General features: G+C 67.3%; 15 protein-coding genes across 15 annotated transcripts; 8 read left to right on the top strand and 7 right to left on the bottom strand.

Annotated features, from left to right (window-relative positions):
- Nucleotides 1-453: 453 nt before the first annotated feature.
- MICPUCDRAFT_53699 (uncharacterized protein) lies at nt 454-2,395 on the top strand (the record flags this gene model as incomplete). The annotated part of the gene is made up of 2 exons (XM_003063855.1): nt 454-1,905; nt 2,090-2,395. 2 exons carry the CDS (start codon nt 454-456, stop codon nt 2,393-2,395), a joined length of 1,758 nt encoding a protein of 585 aa, XP_003063901.1.
- Nucleotides 2,396-2,505: 110 nt separating this feature from the next.
- On the bottom strand, nt 2,506-4,104 carry MICPUCDRAFT_2206 (uncharacterized protein; the record flags this gene model as incomplete). Its single annotated transcript, XM_003063692.1, has 3 exons — nt 2,506-2,700; nt 2,857-3,084; nt 3,217-4,104. Coding segments are annotated over 3 exons (1,311 nt in total), but the record flags the coding sequence as incomplete, so codon positions are not given.
- Nucleotides 4,105-4,946: 842 nt separating this feature from the next.
- MICPUCDRAFT_53697 (uncharacterized protein) lies at nt 4,947-6,221 on the top strand (the record flags this gene model as incomplete). Its single annotated transcript, XM_003063854.1, has 3 exons — nt 4,947-5,150; nt 5,374-5,736; nt 5,921-6,221. The coding sequence occupies 3 exons, from the start codon at nt 4,947-4,949 to the stop codon at nt 6,083-6,085; spliced, it is 732 nt and encodes a 243-aa protein (XP_003063900.1). The 3' UTR covers nt 6,086-6,221.
- A 150-nt stretch (nt 6,222-6,371) lies between these two features.
- On the top strand, nt 6,372-8,873 carry MICPUCDRAFT_36729 (SUMO1 activating enzyme subunit 2). Its single transcript, XM_003063853.1, has 4 exons — nt 6,372-6,631; nt 6,828-7,328; nt 7,534-8,004; nt 8,110-8,873. Exons 1-4 carry the CDS (start codon nt 6,395-6,397, stop codon nt 8,770-8,772), a joined length of 1,872 nt encoding a protein of 623 aa, XP_003063899.1. The 5' UTR covers nt 6,372-6,394; the 3' UTR covers nt 8,773-8,873.
- A 14-nt stretch (nt 8,874-8,887) lies between these two features.
- MICPUCDRAFT_53695 (uncharacterized protein) lies at nt 8,888-9,682 on the bottom strand (the record flags this gene model as incomplete). The annotated part of the gene is made up of 1 exon (XM_003063691.1): nt 8,888-9,682. The coding sequence occupies one exon, from the start codon at nt 9,680-9,682 to the stop codon at nt 8,888-8,890; it is 795 nt and encodes a 264-aa protein (XP_003063737.1).
- A 223-nt stretch (nt 9,683-9,905) lies between these two features.
- MICPUCDRAFT_43102 (uncharacterized protein) lies at nt 9,906-10,649 on the top strand (the record flags this gene model as incomplete). Its single annotated transcript, XM_003063852.1, has 1 exon — nt 9,906-10,649. One exon carries the CDS (start codon nt 9,906-9,908, stop codon nt 10,647-10,649), a length of 744 nt encoding a protein of 247 aa, XP_003063898.1.
- Nucleotides 10,650-10,786: 137 nt separating this feature from the next.
- MICPUCDRAFT_22607 (uncharacterized protein) lies at nt 10,787-11,818 on the bottom strand (the record flags this gene model as incomplete). The annotated part of the gene is made up of 2 exons (XM_003063690.1): nt 10,787-11,099; nt 11,160-11,818. Coding segments are annotated over 2 exons (972 nt in total), but the record flags the coding sequence as incomplete, so codon positions are not given.
- A 766-nt stretch (nt 11,819-12,584) lies between these two features.
- MICPUCDRAFT_49026 (uncharacterized protein) lies at nt 12,585-14,654 on the top strand. The gene is made up of 3 exons (XM_003063851.1): nt 12,585-13,676; nt 13,820-14,063; nt 14,207-14,654. The coding sequence occupies exons 1-3, from the start codon at nt 12,649-12,651 to the stop codon at nt 14,609-14,611; spliced, it is 1,677 nt and encodes a 558-aa protein (XP_003063897.1). The 5' UTR covers nt 12,585-12,648; the 3' UTR covers nt 14,612-14,654.
- A 15-nt stretch (nt 14,655-14,669) lies between these two features.
- Nucleotides 14,670-15,948, bottom strand: MICPUCDRAFT_53691 (uncharacterized protein; the record flags this gene model as incomplete). Its single annotated transcript, XM_003063689.1, has 3 exons — nt 14,670-15,362; nt 15,588-15,737; nt 15,889-15,948. 3 exons carry the CDS (start codon nt 15,946-15,948, stop codon nt 14,670-14,672), a joined length of 903 nt encoding a protein of 300 aa, XP_003063735.1.
- Nucleotides 15,949-16,102: 154 nt separating this feature from the next.
- Nucleotides 16,103-17,201, top strand: MICPUCDRAFT_53690 (uncharacterized protein; the record flags this gene model as incomplete). Its single annotated transcript, XM_003063850.1, has 2 exons — nt 16,103-16,477; nt 16,659-17,201. The coding sequence occupies 2 exons, from the start codon at nt 16,103-16,105 to the stop codon at nt 17,199-17,201; spliced, it is 918 nt and encodes a 305-aa protein (XP_003063896.1).
- A 249-nt stretch (nt 17,202-17,450) lies between these two features.
- On the bottom strand, nt 17,451-17,832 carry MICPUCDRAFT_22604 (uncharacterized protein; the record flags this gene model as incomplete). The annotated part of the gene is made up of 2 exons (XM_003063688.1): nt 17,451-17,549; nt 17,755-17,832. 2 exons carry the CDS (start codon nt 17,830-17,832, stop codon nt 17,451-17,453), a joined length of 177 nt encoding a protein of 58 aa, XP_003063734.1.
- An 852-nt stretch (nt 17,833-18,684) lies between these two features.
- MICPUCDRAFT_3609 (uncharacterized protein) lies at nt 18,685-19,731 on the bottom strand (the record flags this gene model as incomplete). The annotated part of the gene is made up of 2 exons (XM_003063687.1): nt 18,685-19,234; nt 19,343-19,731. Coding segments are annotated over 2 exons (939 nt in total), but the record flags the coding sequence as incomplete, so codon positions are not given.
- Nucleotides 19,732-20,665: 934 nt separating this feature from the next.
- Nucleotides 20,666-21,832, top strand: MICPUCDRAFT_53687 (uncharacterized protein; the record flags this gene model as incomplete). Its single annotated transcript, XM_003063849.1, has 1 exon — nt 20,666-21,832. One exon carries the CDS (start codon nt 20,666-20,668, stop codon nt 21,830-21,832), a length of 1,167 nt encoding a protein of 388 aa, XP_003063895.1.
- A 1,305-nt stretch (nt 21,833-23,137) lies between these two features.
- On the top strand, nt 23,138-23,633 carry MICPUCDRAFT_8086 (uncharacterized protein; the record flags this gene model as incomplete). The annotated part of the gene is made up of 2 exons (XM_003063848.2): nt 23,138-23,299; nt 23,421-23,633. Coding segments are annotated over 2 exons (375 nt in total), but the record flags the coding sequence as incomplete, so codon positions are not given.
- Nucleotides 23,634-24,114: 481 nt separating this feature from the next.
- Nucleotides 24,115-24,405, bottom strand: MICPUCDRAFT_53685 (uncharacterized protein; the record flags this gene model as incomplete). The annotated part of the gene is made up of 1 exon (XM_003063686.1): nt 24,115-24,405. The coding sequence occupies one exon, from the start codon at nt 24,403-24,405 to the stop codon at nt 24,115-24,117; it is 291 nt and encodes a 96-aa protein (XP_003063732.1).
- Between the last annotated feature and the right edge of the window lie 298 nt (nt 24,406-24,703).

Here is a 24,703-nt window from a genome sequence, read left to right as displayed (position 1 = left end):
GGGTGGAGGGGATGGGGACGCGGCGGTGGATCGTCGGTCAGCGCGGGCGGCGAGAAGGAGGAGGAGGAGGAGGAGGAGGAGGAGGAGGAGGACGAGATCGCGCCGGGCGGCGGGCGCGGACGCACCCAGCCCGACGACGAAAGCCGCGAGCGCGCCCTCGGAGTACCCCAGCAGCGCGTGGAGCTGGTCGCCGACCCATCCTTTCAGCGCGCGGTCGTCCATCCCGCGCGCGACGACGTCTGACAGAATCCCACATCGCACGATCGATCGTCTGAAGCCCAACAAAAAACGCGTATCCTATTCCGCGAAGAGGCGCCGCGGCATCGCAGACGACAGCGCGGGAGACACGCGGGAGACACGACGGCGGCGATGCGAGCGGCGGCGCGCGCGACCGCGCTCGCCGCGGCCGCGGCCGCGACCGCGGCGTGCGCGCGCGCGATCCACGCCCCGAGCATGGCCGAGTCCTCCGCCTCCTCCGCCTCGCCGTCGACGCGCGGTGGCACTCCGTCGCACTCCGGAGTAGATCCGACGCCCGACGCGTCGTCGCGCGTCGTCTCCCCGAAGCAAGGGCAAGGCCGCAACCTCGGCGGCGGCGCGGTGCGATTCGCGCCCGCGCCGCCTCCCTCCGGCCGCCCAGACCTCTCCCTCGCGCTCGTGCAGGTCCTGTGCCGCCACGGCGACCGCACGTCCATCAACCCGCTCCCGAACGAGACGCGAGAGCACTGGCGGAAGCACCTCCCCTCCGAACAGCTCGAGCGATCGCTGTCCGCCGCGGCGTCGCCGTCGCCGCCGAACCCGACGCTCGTGGACCAGCTCTTCAACCGCGCGGCGTGGCACGGGCAGCTCACGACGCAGGGCGTCGCGCAGTTGACGGACACCGGCCGCGCGATGCGCCGGTGGCTGGTGGACGATCTCGCGCTCCTGCCCTCGGACGCCGCGACGGCGGTCAACGAGGGCCGCGTCAAGGTGCGAAGCACGGGAACGAAGCGCACGGTGCAGTCCGCGCAGAGCTTGATATCCGGGCTGTACCCGGAGCTCGTCCGCGGCGGCGACGCGAGCGCGACGCCGATCCCGGTGGAGGTGAGGGAGAGGGAACGCGAGAGCATGTTTCCGAACCCGGCGATGCGGTGCGCGAGGCTTCTCGAGCTCATGAGGAAGCTGGACAAGGACGACAGGGTGAAGGCGGCGGAGGCGGCGGCGTGGGCGAGGGAAGGGCTGCGGGCGACGCGCGACGCCGTGCACGCGAGGAACGTGGAGACGCGACGGAAGAAGAGAGAGGAGGCGAGGAAGAAGGCGCGGGAGATGAACGGAGGCATCTATTCGTCGTCGTCGTCGTCGTCGTCGTCGAAGTTCGGCGGCGGCGCCGGCGAGTCCGCGGCCGCGTCCGTCTCCGAGCGCCCGGAGCGCAAGAAGGACAAGAAGGACGCGCATCATCTCAAAGGGACCGACCCCGCGGACGCGCACGTCCCGAAGCACTTGCTCGCGGACCCGAAGCCGCCGTCCGCGACGGCGGTGTGGGAACCGCTGCAGGCGAGGGCGAACCACGGGTTGCCTCTGCCGCCCGGGGTGGGCGCGGAGGACCTCGCGCTCATCCGCGCGGCGGCGGAGACGAGGCACGTGCACAGGGCCGCGTCGTCCGAGGCGGCGTCGCTGGCGGGAGGGAGGCTGCTCAGGGAGCTCGCGGACGAGGCGCACGCGGTGGTGGAGTTCATGAGAGCGGAGAGAGGCGACGGCGCCGTCGACGACGCCGTCGTCGGCGGCTTCGCCGTCCCGCGGACGCAGCGCCTCAGCGTGTACAGCGGGCACGACACGTCCATCATCGCGCTGCTCGCGGTGCTCGGCGTGTTCCAGGGCGAGTGGCCGCCGGTCGCGAGCACGGTGGTGTTGGAGACGTGGACGAAGGAGGTGCGTTCTATACACTGGTCCCCATACGACCGCGTCGGCGTGGTGAACGTCGATCCTTAAGGACTTTGCCCGGCGCTTCTCTCCGCTCACCCCTCGCTTTCAATACCCGCCCTCGGCGCCTTTCAACTCCAACCGACGCCTATGAACTCCACCCCGACATCGCTTTGTATGGAACGACCCGGAGGCGCCGGCGAACGGGACGGTGCATCCGCATTGGGTCGACCGGGCGGCGGGGGGGGCCGACGACGACGCGGCGGCGGCGGCGGCCTCGGGGTCGTCCTCGGGGTCGTCGATCGCGCCGGACGACGACGGCGGCGCCGCGGTGAGGGTCATCGTGAACGGCAGAGCGGTGGAGCTTCCCGGGTGCGTCGGTCAAGACCCGATGCACCGCGGAGGGTTGTGTTCCTTGGACGCGTTTCGAGCGATGACGGAGGCGCTCGTGCCGGTCGATTACGACGGCGCGTGTTCGAGCGCGGGGAAGACGAAGTAACCGTCGTTTGATGAACTTTACGTTTTGTTATTGTGTTACGTTAGACTAATGATGTTAGACTACTGTATGCTCGTCGTCAGAGCAGATCACTTTTTGTTTCTCGAGCAGCTCTTCTTCTTGAGGTGCTTCTTGATCTTCGTCTTGCGACGCTCCGCGGCTTCCGCTTTGACCGCGGCTTTGTTCTCTTTCCTCGCCGCCCTCACCGCGTCTTTATCGATCGGCGCCCGGCCTCGACGGCGCCGTTTGATCGCGTCGCCGTTCTCGTCGAGCTCGACCTCGTCGTCGGAATCCTCGTCGTCGGAATCCTCGTCGTCGTCCTCGTCGTCGGAGTCGTCGACGCCCTTCATCGCGACGTCCCCTCCGCCGATCCCCGCGTCGTCGTCTGCTTCCGACTTTCGCGCCTCTCTCCTCTTCGCGCTCGCGGCGACCGACGTCGCCGTGAGCCCGTCGCTCAGCGCGACGTTCCGCGCCTCGCGATCCTTCGCCGCCTTTTGCCTCAGAATCTTCGGCGTCGTCTCCACCCCGCTCAGGTCGTGCTTCATGCCGGTGATGCTCTGGTAGTACACCCCCCCGACCTCTCTCTCCGCGCCGTCGCCGTGCGCGCTCGACGACGCTTTCAACCGCCGCTGATCCCTCTCGAACGCGTCGACTTCGTCCAACCGCTTCGGTATGAACGCCTGCTGGAACACCTCGTCCACGAGCCCGTCGTCGCCGTGGTGGTCGTTCCCTCCGCCGCCGTGAAGCGCGACGTGCTTCATCGACGCGACGACGCCCGCGCCGAGCCCGGCGGCGGCGGCGGCGTCGCCGCCGACGTCGCCGACGCCCTCGCCGCCGTCGCCCCTTCCTCTCCGCACCTCCCGCGCGATCGCGCTCGCGTTGAGCGCTTCCAGACACGCGTCGATGTTCTCCGCGGTCACCGCGGGGTCGGTCACGAATTCGAACATCTCTCGCACGGTGGGCACGGCGACGCCGTTCTTGGCGAAAAATTGCCCCAAGTGCAACAAATCCTCGCGTAAAAAGTCCAAGCACCGCGGGTGGTCCAAGTCCACGCTCTGCGACACGTCGATGATGTGCGCGGCGCCGTCGTGGTACAAGATGTTGTACTCGCTGAAGTCCGCGTGCACGAGACGGCAATCGTTGTACATCCGTCGAACGTCCACGAGCAGGTCGCCGAAGAGTTGGCGGTGCCTCGACTCGCTCAAAACCGCGTCTTTTAGCCGCGGCGCCGCCCTGCCCTCGGAGCCGATGAACCCCATCACGAGGACGTGCGATCGCAGCATCTTCACCTCGGGCACGCGCAGGCCAGCCTCGCGCAGGCGTATCAAGTTCCGCATCTCCTTCTCCGCCCAGGTCTGCACCATCTTCCGCGGGTTCTTCTTCGAGTATCCGTTGCGCCACCGCCAATCCCCGCTGACGTATCGGTCGCGGTCTTTGAACACCAAGATGGACGTCTTGTACACCTTCACCGCGAGGTCCTCCCCCGTCGCGGTCACGGCGTGGTACACGTTCGCCTCTTTACCCGTGGATATGCACCCGTTGATCTCGGAGAAGACGCCGCGGGATAGCATCTTAAACAGGATGAGCCGCGTCCGCGGATCCAAAGCCTGCTCCACCGTCGCCCGGTCCTCCTTGTCCTTCACCATGTTCCCGGACTTGGTCTTCCTCCGCTCCGCCTCTCGGACGGAGTTGCTCACCTTCTGGCCGACGGACGCGCCGCCGAAGTCGCCGCCTTTGCCGCCGCTTAAGTCGACGGGCCCGACGCGAATCTTCTTCTGCAGCCTCGCGACGTCCACCTCGCGCCGGACGACGACGTCGCCCTTCGCGATCCCCCCCCCCCCGCCGCCGCCGCCTCCTCGTCCTCCTCGCCCGCCGCCGCCGCCGCCGCCGCCGCGAGAGCTCACCGCTCGGGTCTTGTTCCCCGCGCCGCCGTTCGCGTTCGGGCGCCAGGACGATGTCGCGAGGCCGCCTCCGCCGCCTCCGCCGCCTCCGCCTCCGCCGCCTCCGCCGCCGCCGCCGCCGCCTCGCGCTTCCCAGTCCTCGCGCATGTCGAGCGACTCGAGCGCGCGCATGAGCTCGTCGTCGCCGTCGTCGTAGTCGTCGTCGTCGTCGTCGTCGTCGATTTCCGCGCCCGCGTCGTCGAACTCGTCCATGCGCTGGCTCCATCCGCGCTCGCCGCCGCCGCCGTCGTCGTCGTCGTCTCCGGCGCGAGACGGCGTGGCGCGACGTCTCGTCTCGGCGTCGGCGTCGGCGTCGGCGTCGGCGCGCCGCGTCCCGCCGTCGTTCTCCTCCCCGTCGTCGTCCGAGTACCGGCTCGCGAGCTCGGCCTCCCACCGCGCGTCCTGCGGCTCCGCCTCCATCGCGCGCGACGAGCGAACCTCGCGCGCGCTGGGGGCGGTGTGCCGTCCCGCGCGGCGGCCGGCGTCTTTTATCAGATTCCGACGAAGAACGCGAACGCGACGCGAGCTCGTCAGAATAAATTATTAGGGATTCGCTTTCGCGTGCGTTCGCGCAGACCCCGCCGCGCACAGCGAGCGAGGCGCGCTGCGTCGTCATGGACGCGTCCAAGATGGCCACCTCCCTGAGAGCGGAGATGGCGAGCCTGCAGTCGACCGGCAAGAAGATCGGCGGCGGAAGCAAAGGGAAGGTGTTTCGCGGACGCGTGCAGATCGTCGCGTTTCTCGTCGTCATCGGCGTCGTCGTCGGCGTCGCGCAGCACGTCGCGAAGAAAGGGCTGCCGGACATCGACCCGGTCAAGGTGCGCGTCCTCCGCGCGCGCGCGCGTCCTTCGCGCCGCGTCCTCGAGGCGCGGCGACGGCGCGGCCTCGCCCGGGAGCGCCCGCCCGCGGCGTCGTCCGCCCCCCGCGTCCCTTCGAGCCGATGGTCGTCCGAGTGATACATTAATTATATTCCATCGACGCCCTCCTCCTCCTCTCCTCCATCGTCCGTCGCTCATCACCCGCCTTCCCTCCCTCCCCCAGGTGCACGACGCGATCGCCAAGGCGGGCGTCCTCGGGATCGTCGTCTACGTCGTCGGGTTCGGCCTCGCGGAGCTGCTGCACCTCCCCGGGCTCGTCTTCATCGTCGCCGGCGTGCTGTGTTGGGGGAAATTCAACGGCTGGGTCCTCGCGCTTCTGCTCGCGCCGACGTCGTGCGCCATCTCGTTCCTCGTCGTGCGGCGGATAGGCGGGCAGTACCTCGCGGATCTGCAGTGGGGGGTGGTGAGGAAAGCGATGGAGAAGCTGGACGAGCACCCGGTGCGAACCGTCGCGGTGCTGAGGCTGTGCTTCTTCCTCGCGCCCATCCTGAATTACGCGCTGGCGCTGTCCAACGTGCGGTTTAAGGTGCGTTCTATACACTGGTCCCCATACGACCGCGTCGGCGTGGTGAACGCCGATCCTTAAGGACTTTGCCTGACGTCTCTCTCCGCCCACCCCGCGCTTTCAATCGCCGCCCTCGGCGCCTTTCAACTCCAACTGACGCCTTTGAACTCCACCCCGACAATCGCTTGTATGGAATGGCCCTAAGGACTTCATGATCGGGACGACGGTGGGGTTAGTTCCGACGCTGTCGATCGCGGTGTTTTTCATCGATCACCTGATCACGTACATGGGGTGGAGTAAGGCGCAGCATCTGGAGGTGGCGGCGGCGGCGTCGCCGCCGCCGGCCGGGATGTGGTCCTTTTTCGGATGAGCGACGAGGACGCACCTCGGGGGCGATCTGAGCGTCGGGGGACGCGAGACGAGTTGTTAGTCGGGCGGGTCTTAGCGGGCGTACAGTAGGTACCAGCACGTTTGTGTGTTTATTATGAATGCGCGTACTTCTTTTTATTCACTCACCGTCGACGCACACGCCGAGCGGACGCTCGCGTTCGTACAGTAATTATTTCTCTCAACAACAGAACCATCACCCGAACTTCACAACTTCATTCATCAGATCTGGAACGCGCGGGCGCCCTCCCCTCTTCGCGGGATCGATCGCCGTCCGCGCGGCGCCGGCGCGATGACGTCCACCTCCGCGGGTCACGCGACAGTTGAGAAGATGACGGATCTCGACATCGCGCGCGCCTCCAAGGTTCTCATGGTCGGCGCCGGCGGCATCGGATGCGAGCTCCTCAAGACGCTCGCGCTCAGCGGGTTCGCCGACGTCGAGTTGATCGACCTCGACACGATCGACGTGAGCAACCTGAACCGGCAGTTCTTGTTCCGAAGACGGCACGTCGGGATGTCCAAGGCGAAGGTGCGCGCGGCGCTTTCGTCGAGTCTTCATCGCGTGCCTCGCCGCGCGCGGTCGACGGATCGAGCGACCGAGCGCGCGCGCTTTTTTTCTTCTTCCCGTCGTTCGTCAATCTAGGCACCCGTGCCAACTTCATCATGCGGGTCCTCCCTCGCGCGTCGTCGCCTCATCCGACCCCTCCTTCTCCCTCCCCCCTCAGGTCGCGAGGGAGTCCGTGCTCGCGTTCCGCCCCGACGCGAAGATCACCGCGCACCACGGCAACGTGAAAGACGCGGCGTTCGACGTCGACTTCGTGAGTCGCTTCGACGTCTGCCTCAACGGGCTGGATAACTTGGACGCGCGGCGTCACGTCAACCGACTGTGCCTCGCCGCGTCGGTCCCTCTCGTGGAATCCGGGACGACCGGGTACCTCGGGCAGGTCACGACGCACGTCAAGGATCAGACCGCGTGCTTCGAGTGCGTCGCGAAGCCGACGCCGAAATCGCATCCGATCTGCACGCTGCGAGACACCCCGGACAAGCCGATCCACTGCGTCGTGTTTTCCACGGATCTCCTGTTCCCGCGGTTGTTCAGCGCGGACCCGAACGCGAAGAGCGACCTGGACGAGGACGACGCCGTGGAGCTCAACGCGTTCACGCGACTCGAGAAAGAGTCCCCCGCGGCGTTCGCCGCGAAGGTGTTCGACTACGTCTTCAGGCGCGTTCTGTCTACAACACACTGGTCCCCGTACGACCGCGTCGGCGCGGCGCGCGCCGTTCCTTGAGGACTTTCTCTCCCGGCGTCACTCTCCGCGCACCCCTCGCTCACAATCCCGACACACCTCGACGCCTTTCAACTCCGCTTCTGACGCCTTTCAAATCCACCCCGTCGTCGCTGCGTGTGGACCCTCGGCCCTCAGACGGAAGATCCAGACGCTGCTCGCGAAGACGGAGATGTGGGAGAAGCGGACGCCGCCGACGCCGCTCGCGAGCTTCGCCGAGCTCGCGGGCGGCGCGTCGCCGGACGACGTCGCCGCGGGCGCGGACGCGTCGCTGATTGAAACGGCCGCGTGCAAGGCGTTAGGGTTGAACGACGCGAACGCGGTGTGGAGCGTCGCGGACGCGGCGCGCGTCTTCGTGTCCTCGGCGGCGAGAATTCTCTCGCGCGACGCCGCCGTTAACGGCGGCACGGACGCGTTCAGCAAAGACGACGCCCTCGCGGTTGAGTTCGTCACCGCGTGCGCGCTGCTCAGGAGCTCGAACTACGGCATCGCGCCGATGTCGCTGTTCGACGCGAAAGGGATGGCCGGGAACATCGTCCACGCGGTGGCGACGACGAACGCCATCGTCGGCGGATTGATCGTTCTGGAGGCGCTCAAGGTGCTTCGAAACGCGCGCGTCGGGAAAGAGATCGACGCGGACGCGGCGACGAAGATCTCTGAATTGGGAGGACCTGAAACGCCCGAACATCAGGCGTTCATAAAACAACAGCGCGATCAGAAGTGCTGCGCGTACAAGTACACGTTCGTGAAGCAGTTCGCGAGCAACAATCGTCTGTTGGAGCCCATCGACGCGGACGCGCCGAATCCAAAGTGTCACGTCTGCGGCGCCGCGCGCGTCGAGCTCCGATGCGACGCGACGCGAATGACCCTCGGCTCGCTCATCGACGACGTGCTCTTGAAGAAGATCGGGATGATCGCGCCGGAGATTCAGCACCCGAGGACGATCTTGCACGAGCACGACGACGGGGACAGCTTGGACGAGGACGAGGTCGAGACGTACCGAAAGAACCGATCGACGAGACTCGTCGATTTGCCCGCCGGGGGCGTGAAGAGCGGCGACGTGTTATCCGTCACGGACTTCTCGCAGAAGTTCGAGTTCGAGCTGCTCGTGACGCACGTCCCGAGGGAGGAGTGGGACGATGAGGAGCACCCGGAAGGGTTCGAGCTGAGAGGGGACGCGAGCGGCGGGAAGGGCGACGACGACGACGACGCGGACGGCGGCGGCGGCGGCGGCGGCGACGACGACGACGACGACGATCTCTGCGTCGTCGAGGACGACGACGCCGTCGTCGTCGCGGGAACCGCGAAACGAAAGAGGGACGACGACGACGACGACGGCGACGACGACGCCGGCGTGGGGGGTAAGACGATTCGATCGGATTGAGCGCGCGCGACGACGACGACGACGACGACGACGACGAGATCAAGGCTGCGATGCGTTTCAACCGCTCCCTTGAGGATGAAAATAAAATAAAGAAATCCGTCGCCGCGCCCGCCGGTCATTCGTCCCTCACGACGACGAGCGTGTCCCCTCTGCTATCCCGCGCGCACCGCATCGTCTCGTCCACGTACACGTTCTCGAACCACCCTCTCCCCACCGGCGGCAGTCGCAACACCCACTTGAACGGATTATCGAACTCGTACCTGGCGCCGATGAAATCGAACGCGCACTTGCTCTCGCTCGCGATGTTCATCGCGGAGTCCACCACGAAGACGCTCCCGTTCCCTTTGAACACGACCTCGTTCGCGAGCTTCCTTCCGATCACGTCGATGACCTGATACGCCTCCGCGGTGAACTTCTCCAGGAGAAACAGCGTCTCCTTCTCGGACGTCCACACGAGGCGCCATCGCGCGGTGAGTCGCTTCGGCGACGTCGCGGGATGTGGATCGCTCTCTCGCTTCGCCGCGGCGGCGACGAGCGCGTCGATCGCGGCTTCCATCGCCGCGCGATCCTCCTCGGAGTGCCCGACGCCTCTGCGCTGCTCCGCCGCGAGCCTGAGGACGTCCCACTTCTCCGGGAACGCCTCGTACGCGGACGCCGCCGTCGTCGTCGTCGTCGTCGTCGTCGCGCGGAGCGTCGTCGTCGACGTATATCCTCGCCGACGACGTGTCGAATAATCGATCGTGTGCGGCGTCGGCGCGGCGGTCGCGCCGTCGCGTCGCCGCCGCGCCGCCGCGAGCGGACGCGCGCGCGAAGACGCCGACGTCGGCGGCGCGGACGTCGACGGCGTCGTCCCGCGCGCGCGCGCGCGCGTCGCCGCCGCCATCGCGGAGGCGTGCGTCGTCGTCGCCATCGTCGCGTCGAGGAGTGCGCTGTTCCTGGGACGGTTATCTTCGAAGAGATCTTCTCTTTCGCGCGCTGCGCTCAGGGCCACAATTACGTTCATCGGTCAGTTGAAAGGGGACGCGATCAAATGTTGAAACCGAGGGATGGGTGAATTTCTTTCCAGCAATCGCGCAATGCGCTGCGGGTCGGCACTCGCCGGTCCATCATTTGAATCTCGCGCGGCCGGCGCGATGCCGCCCGCGCCGTACACGCGCACGATGGAGGCGACCGCGTACAGCAGCGACTGGCGCTCGTGCGGATGGACCTGGGGCCTCTCGCTCGGCCCGCTGCCGTTCTACGTCCCGCTCTGCCTCGGCACGCGCCCGAGCGGGACGCGCGAGTGGCCGCTCGTGCCGCGCCCGCGTCGCGACGTCGCGGACGCCAAGGCGGACCTCGCGCTCGGCGGGCTCGCGCTCGCGTGCCTCACCGCGCTCTCCGTCGCGTCCGGCGCGCTGCTCGACGGCTCGTTCCTGAGACGCCGCGCGGCGATCGCGGCGCGCGGACGCGTCGCGCGCGCGGCGGCGCTCGGCGCGGGCGTCGGCGCGACCGCGTTTCCGATCGGACGCTACTGGGCCGAGACCGACCTCGCGGGGCTGCCGTACAGCGGCGCGACGGCGTCGGGGAAGCAGCCGCGCGCGATGCGGCCGCCGATCACGCGCGTGAACCCGCTGACGGACCCGATCGCGTTCGCATCGCGCGTGCTGACGCTGCAGTGGGGGCCCGTGGACGGGTCCATCGCCGCGGACACGAGCGTGTATCCGTTCGGGACGAGGATGAAGATCGAGGGGATGGGGTGGGGGGTCGTTGAAGACCGCGGGGGGGGGGTCGTGGGGGGGGATAGGATAGACATTTACGTGAGGCGGAGGAAGCGCGCGCTGGAGTTTGGAAGGAAGAGGGTCGAGGTCACGGTGCACCCGCCGCCGGCGGGTCGTTGACGTTTGGTTTTTTCTTCCTGTAAGTTGCCCGTCCCGAGAAGAGCGCGCGCGTGGTCGAAGCGAGCGATGATGCCTTCTTAACGACGAACACGACGTCCAATACATATCCGTACTGCGTCACGCGCGCGTCGTCACCGTCACTTATTCGCGAACCACCCGTACGAGTGCAACCCCACCCCCCACAAGTTCACGCCGACGTAGCACACCCACACGACGACGAACCCGGCGGCGCCGATCGCCGCGCTCTCCTTCTTACTCTTCCCCGCGACTAACCTCGAGTGCAGATACGTCGCGTACGTCAGCCACGTGATGAGCGCCCACGTCTCCTTCGGGTCCCACGACCAGTACGACCCCCACGCCTCGTTCGCCCACACCGCGCCGGAGATTAAACCCGCGGTGAGTAACGCGAAGCCGGCGCCGAGGCACCGGTACGCGAGGCTATCCATCTCCCTGAGAAGCCGATCGCCGCCGACGGGCGCCGAGTTTTCGATCAGAGCCGCGTCCGGGAACTCCGCGGCGAGCGCCCCCGCGTCGCCGACGATGGGGCGGACGCGGTTCGGGTTCACCTTGACCGCGTCCGCGGCGAGGACCGCGGCGTCGCCCGCGGCGTCCGAATTGGATTCCGATTCGCCCTCGCCCTCGCCGCCGTCGACGAGTCCGTCCAAGAACCCCAACGCCTTATCCGCGGCGCCCCACCCCTGCGTCTTGTCCACGATCAGAAACGAAACGCACGACAGCGACCCCACGAGCAACGTCGCGTACGACAGCATCATCACGCTGACGTGCATCATGAGCCAGTTACTCTTCAACGCGGGCACCAACGCGGACGCCTTTTGTAGCTCGGCGGGGAGCGCGAGCGTCGCCGCCGCGACGGTGGACAACGCCGTGGGGGCCGCGAGCGCGCCGGGGACCGCGCTCTTGGAGAACCCGTCCCTCTCCGTTAAGATTAGGTGCACGCCGGTGATGCCCCACGCGAGGAAGAGCAGGGACTCGTACATGTTCGAGAGCGGGAAGTGGCCGGATTCGGCCCATCTCGCGGCGAGGAGCGACGCGAGCGCGACGTTGCCGCCGAGCATGGCGGTCTGTTCGATCTTCCCCGCGCGCTTCTCGTCCGTGAAGAACGCCTGCGCGACGAGCGTTACGACGACGAGGAGGAGGAGGAGGAGGGAGCGAGCGAACGATGTCAGTCGGGGGGTCGAGACGGGCGAGAGGAAGAGCGCTGGCCGCCATCGGTTCGGATCTCGGACGACGGGACTGACGGATCCCTAGGGTTACGGCGTGATGACGCGCCTTGCTCCAATAGATGGACGTCGCGGTGAGGAGAGACCCGAAGGACACCTTCCCCAGGAGCGTCTCCGCGCCCGAGAGCGTGAGGAGCGTCCCGGACGCGATCTCGTTGAGCTCGTTCGGCGCGAGCGCGGCGACGGGAGCGCGCGCGCGGCGTCCGCGACGGTCGAGCGCTCGACGGCGTTGAATCGTCGTCGGGTGGGTGCTCGTTCTCGTCCTCGCGCAGGAAGCGCCCCGCGTCGTCGTCGTCGTCGCCGTCGGCGTCGCCGTCGTCGCGCGGCGCGCCGCGACGCGCGACGGGCGCGAGGAGGCGACCGCGAACGGTCGCATCGTCGCCGCCATCGCTATTTCCTTTCCCCGCGCGATGCGACGGGCCCGGACTCGGCGCGCGGAGCAGTGCCCCCGGCGCGGATAATGAATGCGCTCTGACGTCATCGAGTGGTTCTGTCGAGGAAGCGGCGTCACTCGCTGACAGGTGTCCTCGCCGCGGACCGTCGCGTCGCGCGCCGCGCACAGACCGATGCGCGTCGTCACCGCAGGGCTCGCGCGCGTCTCCGGACGCGTCGCGACGTCCCGTCCGCGCTCTCTCTCTCGCGCTCGGGTCGTCGTCCGCGACGCGACGGCGCCGCGTCCGTCCGCCGTCGTCGCGGCGGCCGCGTCGTCGCGCGCCGCGCCCGCGCCCACCACGTTTTCGACGCGAACGAGACGCGCGATGACGACGCGCTCGACGTCGTCTTCCGGCGCGGCGTCCGACGCGCGGCGTCGTCGCCTCAACGCGACCGCGTCCGACGCCGATTCCGCCGCCCCCGCCGTGCGCGCGTCCGCGCCGCCGCCCGCGGCGCGCACGCCCGGCGGCGTCTCGAACGTCGACGCGCTCGTGGGGTGCTTCCTCGACGGCGGCGTCGGCGCGATGATCCGCGCGGTGTTCGGGTCCATCGTCGCCCTCCTCGCGGAGAAGCTCTGGCGCGCGCGACGCGTCTCGCTCCCGGTCGTCACGCACGGGAACTCGCCGCTGACGCGCGCACTCCTGGACGCGTGCGCGCACTTCCGCGCGCCGTACGACGCGGTGGAGGCGCTGTCGCACCGGCACGCGAGCACGATCGTCGCGTCGCTGGGGCGACAGAACCTCGCCGTGGAGTACCAGCGCGAGGTGCTTCGAATGAAGGACGGCGGACACGTCACGCTGGATTGGCCGATCGCGGTGCCGCGGTACCGCGACGAGGACGACGACGACCTCGACGCGATCGCGGCCGCCGCGAGGCGGCACAGGGAGAGGAGCGAGAGCAGGCCGGACGGCGTGCCGGGCGTCGTCGGCGCCGCCGGCGGCGGCGGCGGCGTCGGCGCGTGCGGCAGCGGCGGCGACGGCTGCGCGGTGGACGGGTCGAATGTTAACGTGATGGACCCCGGTCCGCCGTTTCGGAGATCGATCCCGGACCAGGGGCTCACGGTGCTGCGTAAACGCCTCGCGACGCACTGGACGCAGCTGTCGGACGACGCGCCGGTGTTGATACTCATGTCTGGCATCGCGGGCGGGTCGCACGACAAGTACCTGAAACACTTTCTTCGCCGCGCGTCGCGAGAGGGCTACCGCGTCGTCGCGTTCAACTGCCGCGGGACCGCGAACTCGCCGCTGACGACGCCGCAGTTCTACAGCGCGAGCTTCACGGGCGACGTGCGCGCGGTCGTGGAGGAGATGCGCGGGAGGTGGCCGGACGCGAAGATTTTCGCCGCCGGGTGGAGGTGAGACTGGTCCCATATATTACGACCCCGTTTGCGTGGTGCACGCCGTTCCTTGAGGACTTTCCCCGTCGTCACTCTTCACCCGCGCTTCCCTTTCAACGTTTGACCGGTGAGACGTTCGACTGACCGATCGCTTCACCCAGCCTCGGCGCGAACATCCTAACAAACTACCTCGGCGAGGAGGGCGATGAGTGCCCGCTCTCCGGCGCGGTGACGATGTGCAACCCGTTCGATCTGAACGCGTGCGACGTCGCGCTGCGGGACGGGTTGTTCGGGACGGTGTACTCGCGCGCGATGGCGAAGAACATGCGCGCGCTGTTCGCGCCGCACGCGCACCTGTTCGCGGGGTTGCCGCTGTACGACTCGAAACTCGTCGAGCGCGCGAAGGTGAGACTGCTCCCCGTACGACCCCGTTCGCGTGGTGCACGCCGTTCCTTAAGGACTTTCCCCGTCGTCACTCTTCACCCGCGCTTCCCTTTCAACGTTTGACCGGTGAGACGTTCGACTGACCGATCGCTTCACCCGCGAAGACGGTGCGCGACTTTGACGAAGCGGTGACGCGCGTGACGTTCGGGTTCCCGTCCGTGGACGCGTACTACGCCGCGTCGTCTTCTCGGAACGTCATAAGCGACGTGAAGACGCCGCTTCTCGTCGTCCAGGCGAGGGACGATCCGATCGCGGTGAGTTCGGCGACGCCGCGAGACGCGATCGCCGCGAGCGAGCACGTGTTACTCGTGGAGACGGAGAGCGGCGGGCACCTGGGGTGGACCGCGGGCGAGGAGGCGCCGTTCGGGTCGCCGTGGCCGGATCTCGGGGCGATTCAGTTCCTGAACGCGCTCAGGGACGGAGCTCATCTCGAGGGAGGAGGGGGAGGAGAAGGGAGGGGGGCGGGCGCGGCGGCGGCGGCGAGCGAGTCGTTGGAAGCGGCGATTTGATGTTTAGATTATTCGTTCGGTATAAGATCTACGCATAAGACACTATGTATCATAAGGTCTACGAGTGAGGCGAGTCGACTCGAGGTGCGGCTCTGCTCTTAAACAGCGGCGCGTCGTCGACGCCTTTCGGTCCGAACGCCTCCGCCGCTTTCGCCTCGAACGCCGCCGACTGCGCCGCCGTCATCGTCGTTCGGTGATCGCCGACGACGCCCTTTCGAATGAAACAGTACTCCGGGTCGCGCCACCTCACGCTTCTCGGCTGGAACCGATCGACGTCCGCCTTCATCGCGTCGAATCCGCACTTCGCGGCGATCGCGTCCAGCTGAGCCTCGGTCAACCGCGGCCCTCGGTCCGCCGGCGACGCGTTTAATAAGACGTGGTCGGCGATCTTCTCGACGACGCCGCGTAAGTCTCTCACCAGCTCTTCGTACCCCACCGCGAGAACGTCCGCGCCCTCGCCCGCCGCGGCGCCCCAACCGAGGACGTGCTCAAACCACGACCCGAACGCGATCTGGCCGTCGATCCAGCGCTCGAAGAAGCGGTCCCACCCGCCCTCGAACCCGCCGTCGTCGACGGATTGGTTGCGCAGATGATGATAGAAGCTCACCGCGGCGTCTCGGCCGTCTCTGTACACGTACACGTACTTGGCCCCTCGCGGCGCGAGCTCCCACGGCAGGTGCGTGTTGAAGCACCGCCGGCCGTACGTCTCGTGTTTCGCGCATATCGACGGTATCAGCGACGACGACGAGGCCTCGTCGTCTGGATGCGTCCAGTGCGGATCGATCTCATCAGGGTCGTTCCATACAAAGCGATGGCGGGGTGGAGTTGAAAGGCGTCAGAAGCGGAGTTGAAAGGCGTCGAGGTGTGTCGGGATTGAAAGCGAGGGATGGGCGGAGAGATGCGCCGGGAAAAGTCCTTAAGGATCGGCGTTCACCACGCCGACGCGGTCGTATGGGAACCAGCGTATAGAACGCACCTCGAAGAAGGGCGAAACGTCGCTGACGTGCGCGAACGTCGCGGTCGTCTCGAGCGCGGTGATGATCTGCGCGAGGACGTTCTGCGTCCACGTCGTCCCGGACTTTGGGTACGAGCACACGAACACGTCGGTGGGGCGCGTCTCGAAGTCCTGCGTGGGCGACGAGGGAGGACGGGTCGTCGGTCGACGGGCGGTGATCTGAGTGGGCACCTCGCCTCGTCGCGTCGGCGCGTCCGAGAGATTCGGTTCGATTCGACGAGACGAGACGACGACGACGGCGGCGGCGGCGGCGTTCGCGCACCTTGCACGCGCGGAGCGTGCGCGGGGACGTGATCGGGAGCCACGGGCCGTGCGCTTCCATCGCGAGCGAGCGCGACGACGCCGGGCGTTCTGGCCGACCTCGAGCGGCGGGGTACAGCTGTAACTTTTCTCGTCGACGACGACTTCCTGTCCTCGTTTTGAACGACGCCTGGCGTGTCAGATCGCGACGCGCCGCGCACGTCCGCGCCGGCGCGATGACCTCCTCCGACTTCGCCTTCCCCGACTTCTTCTACTACCCGCCGTACTTCACGGTCCAGCCCACGCCGGAGACGTTCCGCAAGCAGTGCGAGCTGTGGAAGTCGCTCGTCCTCCGGTGCGCGCCTCCGCGACACGGCACCTCATCCATCATTCGTCTCTTCATCAACCATCTCACCTCGTCTCGCCCCGTCCGCGCGTCTCCGCCGTCGTCCTCTCCTCTCCCTGACGACCGATCGACGCCCGCCCGCGCCCGCGCCCGCGCCCTCGTCCCCCCTCTCCCTCCCCGCCGCAGATACTGCGCGCATCACGCGCTGTTCGTCCTCAACCTCGACGACGTCTCGCTGCCGCTGTTTGATAATCCAAACGTCAAGGTGCGTTCTATCTCACACTGGTCCCCATACGACCGCGTCGGCGTGGTGAACGCCGATCCTTAAGGACTTTACTTCCCGGCGTGTCTCTCCACCCACCCTTCGCTTTCAATCCCGACACACCTCGATGCCTTTCAACTCCATCTGACGCCTTTGAACTCCACCCCGACGATCGCTCGTAAAGCGACGCCTCACGCTCGACGCGCGGCGGACGTTCGTCGACGCGCTCGTCGCGGACGGCAACGCGACGTGGCTCGACGACGACGGCGGCGACGACGGCAAGCACCGCGCGCTGATCCTGTGGCGCAGCGTCCCGGAGTGGGGCGAGCGCTTGATGCAGTGGGCGCGGGACGGCGGCCGCGAGGGCGCGGTGGTGACGATCGACGAGATCAGGGCGCGTCCCTTCTCATCAATCACACTGGTCCCCGTACGACCGCGTCGGCGCGGTGAACGCCGTTTCTTAAGGACTTTCTCTCCCGGCGCGCGTTCGTTTCTCTCCGCCCAGGGTCCCTCGGTTTCAACGTTCGACCCTACGACGCATTTCGACTCCACCGCTGACGCCTTTGAACTCCGACCCTCAGGAAATAGGAGGCGGGATGCCGGAGTTGGCGGACGCGAAGGACGGGAGCGGCGTCGAGGAGATCATCCTGCGCGCGGCGAGGAATCTGCAGCTCGCGGGGAAGGCCGCGGTGATAGAGGGCACCGCCGGGGACGACACCGGGGTTAAGTTTTTCTGAGCGAGTTCGTAGCGGTAGAATAGACGCGGTGGGTGACCTTAGTCGGACGACGACGCGATGTGCGATATCGTTTGGATTTCGATTTCGATTCGTCGTCGCTCGCTCCGACGCCGACGGCTACGTAGACTACGTCAACTCGCGCGCGCTTCGCTCCCCTCGCGCCTGCTAAGATGTGATGCTCGGACACCACCCCAACCAAACCCTAAACCTGTGACCCTAGACCTGAAACCCGAAACCCGTCACTTGAGCTTCTTCTCCTTGAACAGGACGTGCTTCCGGACCTTCGGGTCGTACTTGACGAACTCGAGCGGGACGGGGTTTTTCTTAGGGTTCCTCCTCTGCGACGGGCGGGCGGGCGGCGGGGAGGAACGCGGCGGGTGAGTCGACGACGTCGCGATGCGTGACGCGCGGGGACGGGACGAGGACGCGTAGCGCGCGGGGGAGGGGGGAGCGACGGACGCGCGATGGCGCGACGCGACGTCGTCGCGTCATCTCGTCTCGCGCGGAGGACGCATCCGTCGCGACCGACGCGAGCGCGCGCACCTTGACGTAGAAGAACCCCGTCTCCGCGGTGGACAGGAGCTTCACGAGGATCGCTCCGGCTTTCGTCGCGCGCGGCATGGCGACGGCGGCGGGCGAGCGCGCGCGATCGAACGGTCGCGGCGCGGTACGCGTGCCCCGCGCGTCGCGGTCTGATCGTTCGAGAGAGCGCGCGCGCGCACGCATACATTTACATTTATTCACCCATCCCTCGGTTTCAACATTTGATCGCGTCCCCTTTCAACTGACGATGAAAATGTGCTGAGCCGTCTGATGACGAAACGCGCGGCGCCGCGACCTCTCGTGCAAACCACCTACCGCGCGACGCGCGCCCTATTCGCTCAACTCCGCGGGATCGAAGTACCCCTCCTCGTACACCTTCGTCTCCGCGCCCCTGATCGCGTTCGACAGCCTCGGCCCCGCGAACCGCCCCCGCGACCCTTTCCCGCCGCCGCCGCCGCCCGCGAAGCCGTAGTCCGGACGCTTCCCGTCGCCTCTCCCGCGTCCTCTCCCGTCGCCTCTCCCGCCGCCGCGTCCGCCGCCGCGTCCGCCGCCGCGTCCTTCACCTCGCCCCCCGCGACCCACGACCGACGGCGGCGGCGGCGGCACCGCGCGCATATCGCCCGCGCCCTCCGCCGCCGCCGCCGCCGCCGCCGCCGCCGCCGCAGCCGCCGCGTCTCCTTCCCCCCCTCCGTCCTCCGCAGCCTCCGCGGCGGCGACGACCGCGGCGTCGACGTCGTCGCCGCCGTCGTCGACGACGCGAGCGTACCCACCACCGCCGCCGCCGTGACCGCCGCCGGTCGACGCTCCGTCTTCCCCCTCGCTCATCCTGTTCGCCTTCCGCTTCGCCGCGTGCGCCTTGCCCTTCATCGACGTCTTGTACTTCCCTCCGTCGCGTTCGCGCGCTCTCGACACGCTCGCGACGATCTGCTTCACCGGCAACATCCGAATCCAATTCTCCATCGTCTGCTCCTCCGTCTCCGTCCTCGCCATGTGCGGATATATGTGCACGCGCTTGAACGTCTCCACCTTATCGCGGTGATTCTCGAGCGACAGCGGCGGATGCGTCGACGCGTATCGGACGTTGTACGCGTGATAGATGCACTCGCACAAGAACAGCCCGAGCTCCGGCGCCATGGGGACGTTCACGCTCTCTTTCGTGTTCAGCGCGAAGAGCTGGTCCTCCTCGCTCCACGCGCCGCGAATCACGCCGAGCATCATCCCGATGAGCTTGCGAATCTGGTGCAGCATGAACGATTGTCCCACGACGACGCAACGGACGAAGGCGACGCCGTCGACGACGAACGGCGCGGAGCAGTCGAACGAGATGATGTATCGCATCGCGCTCGGCTCGTCCGGGGAGACGCGCACGGTGAAATTGTGGAAGTTGTGCGTGCCGACGTAGTTCCCGAGGATCTTGTTCACGCGCTGGCGCATCGTCTCGTCGAACTCGAACGGCGGCGACGCGTCGTCGGAATTTTTTCTTCTCTCTTCTTCGTCATCCGCGGCGCCGTCCGCGGCGGCGGCGGCGGCGGCGGCGGCGGCCTGGGCCTGGTCCTTCTCCAGCTCCACATCCCTGCGCGCCTTACACGCGCGCGGGTCGAACGCCTTCACCGGCACGACGTACTCGTACCGCCGTCGGTCGCACATCGTCTTCGCGTTGAACCCTCCGGTGACGCGTTCGTATCCGAAAAACTCGAATCCCTCCGGGAGTGCGGCGTTGACGCGGTCGATCACCCCCGGCGGATCGATCACCATCCGCAGCGACACGCACTGCCCGACCGCGCTGACGCCCTTGTCCGTCCGCGCCGCGCGCATCCACTGCACCTTCGCGAAGTCGCCCGCGTTCAGATCGCTGATGCCGCCCGCGGCGACGATGGCTTTCTCGAGTTCGTCCTCGATGGTGACCGCTCCCGGGTTGCGCTGCATGCCTTGGTAGCCCTTCCCGACGTACGCGAGGAAGATCGCCACCTTGCGCTTCTTCCCCGCCTTCTCCCCGCCCGGGCCTTTCGGCTTCTGCGGCGCGCCGGGGTACGCGGCGTCGTCGTTCGCGGCGTCGTCGTCGTTCGCGGCGTCGGCGTCGTCGGCGGCGGCGGATCCGTCGATCGGCCGCTCGGCGTCGGCGGCGGCGGCGGATTCGACGGGCGGCGGCGCGTCCGGGAGGTGGCCGCCGGCGTCGGCGACGCCGTCGGGCGCGTCCTCGCGCGCGCGCTTCGCGGGGGGTTCGTTCGCAACCGCGTCCGTCATGACGATGACGTCCCCGCGCGTGCGAAGATGCGCTAGGGACTCGTCGTGTGTGGGTCGATGGTAAACGGCGCGAGACGACCGGCCTCCCGCCGAAGACCGCCAGCGTCGGAGACGGCAATCTTCGTACGGCATCCTCGGCAGTGCAGCATAGAATATCGAATATTGCGTATGAGCATTTGGTCAGCGAAATATTGCAAAAAAGTATTCTCCGAGCGCGAGTAACGCTGTGTGTTTCGGAGCCCTATGATAGAGTATGAGAACTTAGTCAGCAGGTACTAACACGATTGGCTCATTCCTGTACGACATGTTTGAACTCGTCGCAACCGAGAATCCACTCATCACCCACGAATGGATAAAAAAACCTAAAAAAAACCCAGTGCTTGCATCGCTGTCTCCAGGTTTGCGGACACTTGAGGCGCGCGCGTTCGCACGACCTCCGCGCGCGACACCCTCCGCGGCATCGCGCGCGCGCTCGATCAGCAGCGGCGTCGGGCGCGACGAACCGTCCGCGGAGCCGGTCGACGCGTCGGCGTCGCGTTCGCGTTTTACCCGCGCGGCGTCTCGTCGAATTTAGTGTCGCACGTGCGGGGTAACCTTGCGCGCTTTGTCGCACGCGCTGTCGAACGCGCGATCTTTCGGGGGGGGGGCGCGGTCTGTCGTCGTCGCGATGCCGCTTCACTGGCCGGACCTCCCGTACGAGGCGAGAGAAACCGCGGGCGCGCGCGTCGCGCAAAAAAAGAGCGAGGACTTCGCCGCGGACGCGCCCGCGCCCGCGCGCGCCGCCCCCGCGGATCCCGACGCGACGCAGGGGCGTCCGAGGGATCCTCCGGAGCCCCCGAAGCCGATTCGACGACGACGACGCGGCGACATCGACCTCGCGGACCTCGTGGACGACCCGTTCTACTCCTCCGCGACGTTCCACACCGCGGTGATGGACCGCGCGAGGAAATGGCGCCTGGCGATCATCCGCGGCGGCGCGGGCGCGCACCAGATCTTCCTCTGCGCCGGCGCGTTCTTCGGGTTCGCGTGCTCGCTAAAAGCCCTCCGCGCGAGGCGCGACGGAAACGCGGTCGCGACCGCGGACGACGACGCGGCCGCCGCCGCCGCCGCGCTTCTCTCCTTCCGCGTCGCGGTCCAGGTCATCTTTTCGTGTCTCTACGTCCTCGCGTGCGTTTCCGCGCTCGCGTTCCGGACCGCGAACGCGCGCGCGTACGAGCGCGTCTACGAGAGTTGGTGCGAAGGCGTGAATCTCGCGGGCGTCCTCGCGAGGGAGGCGAGCCTCTACGCGGGCGCGGACTGGGCGACGCTGCTGCGGTTCGGATCCGTCGCGCAGTCGCTCTTCGCGACGCGGTTCGAGTTTAGACGCCAGAGCCGGTATTTCATCGCGCGGCAGGCGTTGGAGTTTGTGCTCGGGTGCGCGAGGAAGGCGTCGAAGGACGTCGGGGGCACAGCTGGCGGGGGAGGTTTTCGCGGCGCGGAGGTTTTCGTCGACGCGTTTCTCTCGCGCGCGTGTTCCGGCTCGGAAATCGCGCGGCTTCTCGCCTTATCCGCGGCCGGCCTCGTCGTGATGTACTCGCTCGAGAAGGAGGACCTGCGACGGTTTCTCGCGACGTACGCGGAGGAGGACAGAGCGGAGGCGGAGAGAAGGCGGCGCGCGGCGGCGGCGGTTTCGGCGACGCGGGAAGCGAGGGCTTCGGCGTCGAGCCCGCCAGCTGTGCGCGCGGCGGGGGGGTCGGGCTCGTCGGAGGAGGAGGAGAGCCGCGGGTTTGGGATCGACGCGAGTCCGGGAGGGTTGAGGGCGAGGCGGTCGAGGCGCGAGGAGTCCGATCGCTGACGGAGCGTCGCGTCGTCGACGGCGCGCGAGGCGTATCCGCGAGCCGTCTCGGGGCCGTTCTATACGAGCGAACGTCGGGGTGGAGTTCAAAGGCGTCAGTTGGCGTTGAAAGGCGTCGAGGACGGGGATTGAAAGCGAGGGACCCTGGGCGCAGAGACACGCCGGGAAAAGTCCTTAAGGAACGGCGTTCACCACGCCGACGCGGTCGTATGGGGACCAGTGTGTAGAACGCACCTCATCATGATGCTCGACCCCGAAAACGAACGCGGCGAAATTGTCGAAAGCGCGACGGTCGGGGAAGTCTGCGCGCGCGCGTGCATAGCGCCGCGTGCGACGGCTGATGGGGGCTGCGAGGCGCGCGGAGGGCGGGGAGGGAGCGAATAATTCGATGTATTTGGTTTTTTTCAGCGCACGCCGAACCGGGTCGACGAGCTCGCCGGGGCGCGCCAAAATAAGGCGCGTTCTATACACTGGTCCCCATACGACCGCGTTGGCGAGGTGGACGCCGATCCTTAAGGACTTTTGCCGGCGCGTCTCTCCGCCCACACCTCGCGTTCAATCCCCGAGCTCTGTGCCTTTCAACTCCACCCCGACTTTCGCTTGTATAGCCCTAACGTTACGTTGTCTCGAAAGTTCAACTGTTCAAGCCGACGCGACGGCACGCCCGCCACGTCAGTCATTCCGCGCGCGCGCAGATCCCGCGTCGCCGCCGCTCGCATCGATCGCGCTCGCGCTCTCGACGCGCGCGAACACCTCCGCGAACGTCCGCACGTCCCCGACCGCGCCTCCTCGCGCGCGAGCGATGATGGCGTCCGCGTCGCTCGCGCGCGGCGTCTCGATGCCGCCTCGCGAGACGACGACGACGACGACGACGTCTCGTCGACGACGACGCGTCGCGGCGAGGGCGACCGCGTCGTCCGAGACGACGACGGTCCCCGCGCTCGAGAAGGTGCGCGCGCGTCTATCCTGAACGCGCCGTCGCGGAGACGCCCGATGCGACGCGCCGCGCGCGCGTCGTCGTCGTCGTCCTTCCGTCGTCGTCCCCGATCCGATCGATCGCGCGCCCCGACACTCCTCCTTATCTCCGCTTCTTCAGTCGCGTGCCTTCTACTCTTCCTCACGCGTCGTCGTCTCGTCTCGAACGCTCTCTCCGTCCGTCCACTCCAGGCGAAGCGCGCGCTCGCGGCCGCCGCGGCGTCGCTCGCGCTCGTGACCTCCGTCGACGCGACGCTCCTCGCGACGACGTCGCCGTCGCGCGCCATCCCGCAGACGTCGGAGTGCGCCACGAACTCGTGCGACGACAACGACTACAGCGGTCGCGACCTGACGAAGGAGTTTTACACCAAGGGGTCGATGAAGCGCGCGAACTTTAGCAACAGCAACCTCTCTGGGGTGACGTTGTTCGGCGGCGACTTGTCCTACGCGAACTTCACGGGCGCGGACCTCTCGAACGCGAACATCGGACAGGTGCGCGGGCGCGCGCGTGATGTGGTCTCTCGTCTACGCGCGCGCGCGCTTCCTCCGCGTCTCGTTTGGTTTCGAATCGACCGACGCGTCCCCCTCCCTCCCTCCCTCCCTCTCTCTTCAGTGTAACCTCACGGGGACGATCTTCACGAACGCGAACCTCTCCGGCGCGATCGTCTCCGGGGCGAACATGGACGAACTCGGGGACATCACCGGAAGCGACTGGACCGACGTCATTGTTCGGAAGGACGTGAACGATAAGATCTGCGCGAAGGGCGTCTCGGGGGAGAACCCGGTCACGGGAAACCCGACCGCGATGACGCTGTTCTGCGATTGAAGACGAACCGACGTGACGATTCAGATTCATGTTCGTTCGCGCGACGATTCGCTTTGTAATAACTCTCTATAAGATACTACGAACGAACTCGTTCCTCGATAAAATACCGCCGCCGCCGCTATCCTCTACCTGTAGCTGCTAGAAAAAAAAATCACACATCCTGCTTGCCCCCGCTCGAGGGGTTCATCACGGGCAGAAACATGTTCGCGCCTTTCCTCCGCAGCGCGCCCAACCCGCTGAGCCCCCCTAACCCGCCGCCGACTCGCGCCCCCCCCCCCCCGCCGCCCGAGTACGAAAACTCCGCGGGAAGGTCGTCCCATCCGACGCCGCTGAGGGTCGTTCCATACGAGCGATGATATCGGGGTGGAGTTCAAAGGCGTCAGAAGCGGAGTTGAAAGGCGTCGAGGGGTGTCGGGGATTGAAAGCGAGGGGTGGGCGGAGAGAGACGCCGCCGGGGAGCAAAGTCCTTAAGGATCGGCGTTCACCACGCCGACGCGGTCGTATGGGAACCAGTGTGAATACGAACGCGCCTGATGACGACGACGCCAACCAACACGAGCGTCCACGAGAGCGCCCACCCCCGGAAGCGCGCCCACGTGGACAGCGGCAGCCGCTCGCCGAGCACCAAAACGCCGAGCACCACGGACGTTATCATCTGCGCGACGTTCCCGCACGTGCACACGACGACGCTGTTGCCGTCCTTGAGGCCTTTCGTCTGGCATATCAACCCGCGCGCCGTCAACGCGCCCGACGCGGCTAAGGGTCGTTCCATACAAAGCGATGTCGGGGTGGAGTTCAAAGGCGTCAGTTGGCGTTCAAAGGCATCGACGTCGGGGATTGAAAGCGAGGTGTGGGCGGAGAGAGACGCCGGCAAAAGTCCTTAAGGATCGGCGTTCACCACGCCGACGCGGTCGTATGGGAACCAGTGTATAGAACGCACCGTCGCGAGCTTCTCTTCGAGGTGGACGTGCGAATACACCGCGAGGACGGCGACGCCGCCGCTCGCGACGGGCTGCACGAGCGACACGGGCGCGATCGCGAGCGCGACGACCATGAGGAGTCCGCCGCAG

This window comes from Micromonas pusilla (genome assembly GCF_000151265.4).
Source record: "Micromonas pusilla CCMP1545 genomic scaffold MICPUCscaffold_15, whole genome shotgun sequence".
In the NCBI taxonomy this organism is placed as follows: Eukaryota; Viridiplantae; Chlorophyta; class Mamiellophyceae; order Mamiellales; family Mamiellaceae; genus Micromonas; species Micromonas pusilla.
The sequence above is the reverse complement of the archived record's forward strand: the minus strand, read 5'-3'. Positions and strand labels throughout refer to the sequence as shown.